The following is a 4,772-nucleotide window of genomic DNA, read 5'->3' as shown; positions in this document are numbered from 1 at the left end:
TTTTTCTTGCTATTAAAAAATTCATAAATATTTTTGAAATATCAGAATAAAATCTCATTGTGTGGGCTTATCACTATTTACTTGACTATCCTCTTGTTATTGGGCATGTAGTTATTCACATTACTTTGCTGTTACAAAACTTCGGAATGAAATATTTTGTTGCAAAAATCTGCCTGTATTTCTGCTTTTTTCCTTAGGAAACTTTCTTATAAGCGCAATTTCCTGGGCCAGAGACTAGAACCATTTTTTAATTCTGATTTTTTTGAGGCTTTAAAGGTTTTTGGCATGTACTGCCAAAATGCCCTGCAGAAAGGTGATCAGTTTATACTTCCATCAGCAGGGTAAGAAATTACCTAATTCCACAAATCCCCTCCAAACACTGAGTATTGTCTCTATAAAAAAAGCTCAAAAACTCTTCCTAAATAAAGCTCATATTTTCACAGATCACATGGGTCTGGGGCAAATTGCAACCCATCCTGGAATGCTCAGGTCTCTGGCTGTGCTTCTTAGCACAGGTAAGGGCACCTTGGGGCCAGCACCAGGGAAGTGTCAACCAGGACAACTGAGTTACAGCCATGAACAACTGGAGAGCAGACCACCTGCTGTTCTCCATGAGTACATCTGTGTATCAGGTTAACCTGGAGTCTGTCCCCTGTCACCCACTTCCCTCTCCATCTTTTCCAGCTGTGCTGGCTGAAGATGGACACAAGGTAATTCTAGAGAAGATAGAAGACTGGGATGTGGTAGAACTCAAGGTGAATGAAGATGTTGTCTTCCACTGTAACATCAAAGACCTGGAGTTTGGTAAATCCTTTCAACCAGCATTTTGTCTTCCCTGAAGCATCCTCAGTTTCTAGTTGAAGTGATCAGTGTGTCATGTCAAAATTCAAAATGGATTTCTTTCTGAATCTTAAATTTTTACTCAAAGCCCTGTGCTCTATGGCATGTGAATGAGAACATCCTAAACCACACACAGTAGAAGTGCTTGATGGCTTCTTCCCAGAACACTGGAAACAGGAGAGGGACACAAAGAAAGTGTTATTTTCGCTCCGCTTCAAATGATATGATGGAAATTTAGAGGTGATGGGTTGTTGTTGTTTTTTTTTGGGGGGGGGTGAGTTTTAATAATGTGTGTTTCATTATTAGTTGCCTTCAAAACAGCTTTTGTTTCATTTGATTATTCTAGCTAGGCTTGTTGAGACAGAGTTGACATATCAGCAATGCATGGCATTACCAGCAATGTGTAAGGATTTCTTTGCCATGGAGAGCTTCTGCCTGGCAGGTTGGCATTGGGTTTATCTCACTCTGCTCAGAAGTAAAATATTTTGCAATCCACTAATACTCTATTAAAAGCTAGTTAGCCATTAACATGCCTGTGCACTTTGAAAATACCCTCCCAGTGGAAGTCTTATGTATGTCTTATATGGCATTAAATTGTACATATAGCTGGCCACAAGAAAATTGTATCTATTTCCCTAGGAGGTGATGGCAAACTAGACCCTCTGTGCCAAGAGGCCAGGTTAGCCGTACTAAATGCCTACTGATCTCCCCGTGGAAACAAGCATGTCAAATCAACAGAGCAGCAGCTGCCTCTGCCATTCTGTGACGCAAACAAAAGAAATCATTTGGGCCATGGATGCTGGGCTCTACCTATCAGAACAAGGAAACACCAAGCTATCCTCACAGCATAAGTTTTCTCACCCGGCTGCAAGGAAACAGGACCCACAACAAAATAAAGTGACATCATTTGCAGTATCTCTCAATCTCAACCCACAGGGAGAGTCCTCCAATATCAAGTTGAGCTGAAGGAAATAATAAAATGTTGAGCTGAAGGAAATAATAAAATGCAATATAATAACAAAGCTCCATCTCTTACTAATAATCCATAGTTGCCAGAAGCATCTGAGATTCCATTCTATACTTCGTGAAGAGCTAGGAACAGGTAAAATTAAAGATGGGCAGGAGAGGGTGGGTGAAAGAGAGAATAGTGGCCTTTGAAAATCTGAATCAAAAGTTAATATCAGTATTTGGAAAGCTTGCTAATCCTACAGGTTGATTTCTTGCTCCCAATATTTAAAATGCTAATAGACAATTATTTAAAATCAAACCTTCAGTTATTCTCCTTTAAAACAAGAAAATTATCTGCCTTCTTTTGCATTAGCCAGTCCAATAGGCTGTTCTGAAGAGGGCCCAAAAGAGGCTAGGACAGAAGGGTGAAGTGGCTTGCTTGTCCGTCCGGAGGAAAAGGCAGCCCCATGGAGTTAAGGAAGGATTTTAGTTATGGTCAGTGTAAAAATCAGCCATGTCAAAATGACGTTCTTTTTACTTTCAGTTCCATGCACCAAACTGTAGTATATATTCTTACTCTACAGTAAAAAAAATGGGAGCAATGCAGATACAGATCTAATGATGTTAAATGTGAGGTCGTGGTAAGAAGGCATCACACCTTTGAGAAGAAAGATGGATTTCTACACAGAAGATGCTGGGCTTGTGTTGACAGAAGGGCTTTCAGAGCCTCCACAAGGTAGCTGCTGGCTCTGAATTCATGCCCCTCAGAGGTGCCCCTGCTCCCCGTGGCATCATGGCACCTGGGAGCTATCCTTTCCATTCCCGCAGGAAGTCTCAGACCCTCCTGCACCCCACAACCTGAAATGTGTCCAGGACTCATTGAAACCACTTACACAAATTCTTTCTTGCATGTGGTGAAATAGGGGTTTTTCATTTTCAGCCTAAACTTCACTTATCAATTTCGTTTAGAGATTATGAATCACTTACGACTCTTTGGAAATATTTAGTCATTCTTACCAAGAATCTGAGGCTAAAAAAAATTCTTCCTCCTGGTGTGTGGTGCCAGTTTTTATACATCTTTAGTACCCTAGATTTAGTCCCCTTTTCTCCAAGAGCAGTAAGTTATTACGGATGTAGCATTCTATCTTTTTTTCATATAAACATTCTCCTACAAGAGAAATACATTTTCATTAAAGTAAAACAGAAAAATTGAGGTAAGAGTAAAGTAACAAATTTGATAACATTTTGGTATATTTCTATTTGGGCTTCTTCTATTTATGTCTGAATATTCGTAAAGAGATAGACATACATAGTAATTGATTTCACCAATTTGGGATCATGCTGTATGTACCCAATTAGATATGTTTTTTAAACTTGCCATTTTTGTGTTGAGCTTCTTCCCATGGGACTAAAATATTTGTTTACTGTCTAAGCATGTTATCTTAAATCTTCCTCCTTGAACAGTGATTCTTATTTTCACTGCTCAAACTTTTTCTAAGAAATAAAATTGCAGGCTTTCTTGCCTGCATTTGGTGGGGTAACTTCAGCTCCAACCACCCTTCTCAGCCTGTATTTGTGCCCTCAGAGCATCCCCCCACCTCCACCAGGACCTGCTCTCCTGCCGCCATGACCAGAGTGGAAAGACAAGGTGTGACAAGATTGCACACGGATTCTAAGCAAAATCCAAGTGCATAAAGCTTCTGGGAGATGCCTGTGCTCAGGGCACTGTGTTCCAGCTTAGATAAGAGTTAAATGACACATGAGTCAACATTACTAGAAACGGCCACAGAGTTTCCTCTGGGTGGAGGCTTGGAGAAGTGGGTGGGGTAGTGGAGGGAGGAGGCCTAAGGACTATGGTGGCTTCCATATTGCAAATGCTTTCAGTGGTGGAATCAATTGTTACTTTGCATGTGTGTGTAGTGGGGTGGGGGTGAGGGGTGGGGAGGAGGTTAGGGAGGTACTTCTCAAGTAAACATTTAAAATAAAATCAAGAATTTGACATAGAGGTCATCTGTCCATATGACCTACCCCTTTTCTGTCATTGTTTAAGAAAGTGTTATCTTTGGAAATGTAATCATTTTGTGAGTCTGAAATGTGCCCTCCTCCTCCTCCTCTGCCTCCCTCTGTCCTGTGTCTTCTTGCATGCGTCTCCCTACAGAGAAACAGGAAACACGGCTAGCTCCCGACTGAGGGCACAAGTGCTCCGAGCTTCAACGAGACAGACATTTGCGTGCTTTTTAACCTTTGTTTTTTGTTTGCTTGTATGCTTTGTTTTTTTAATTTTTAACTTTTATTTATTTATTTATTTTTAAATTAGTTTTAGCTGTACAACACAGTGCAATAATTATACTTTTTAAGCCTCAAAGTGACAACCCTCTTCCCCCAACCTGCAACCCCACTCCACCCCCCCGCCCCCGATATCATACATATCTATTACAATTCCATTGACTCCACTCCCACACTATACTCCACATCCTGTGACTATATATCTATATTCAATTATAATTGACATACAGTATTATACAATATCAGCTTCAGGTGTACAGTGCAGTGATCAAGCCTCTACCCCATCCATGATGCGGTCTCCCTAGCAAGACACACAACATTATTAATTATATTCCCCAAACTGTCTTTCATATCCCTGTGGCAATATTGTAGTTACGTATTTATGCTGTCCAAACCCTTCCCCTTCTCCCTCATCCCCAGCCCCTCCCACCTAGCAACCATCAGTTTTTCCTCTATATCTCTGAGACTATTTCTGTTTTCTTTGCTCGTTCATTCAGTTTTCTAGATTCCACACATAAGTGAGATCTTTTAATGCTTTTAAACTGCCACTTAATTAAATCACATTTTAAGTATTGTAAGATGCCAATTTTATTGTTATTACAATAGAACATTCAAAGAAAGTGTCTTTTTAGAATAACTCTCATTAGTTTTCGGATGAAATTTGGAATCTCTCAGCATTTTTCATTAAGTTTTAAAAT

At 40.1% G+C, this 4,772-nt stretch overlaps 1 protein-coding gene across 1 annotated transcript in view; it reads left to right on the top strand.

The window, feature by feature from the left end:
* CUNH10orf53 (chromosome unknown C10orf53 homolog) overlaps positions 1-1,544 on the top strand; it is a 46,323-nt gene extending 44,779 nt beyond the window's left edge. The window contains exons 2-3 of the mRNA XM_019655058.1: positions 685-804; positions 1,480-1,544. Coding sequence (XP_019510603.1) covers positions 685-804; positions 1,480-1,544 — 185 coding nt within the window. The remainder of the gene's footprint in view (positions 1-684; positions 805-1,479) is intronic.
* The last annotated feature ends 3,228 nt before the right edge of the window (positions 1,545-4,772 follow it).

This window comes from Hipposideros armiger, unplaced genomic scaffold (genome assembly GCF_001890085.2).
Source record: "Hipposideros armiger isolate ML-2016 unplaced genomic scaffold, ASM189008v1 scaffold_235, whole genome shotgun sequence".
NCBI lineage: Eukaryota > Metazoa > Chordata > Mammalia > Chiroptera > Hipposideridae > Hipposideros > Hipposideros armiger.
Note: the sequence above shows the minus strand (reverse complement) of the source record. Positions and strands in the feature narration are given on the sequence as shown.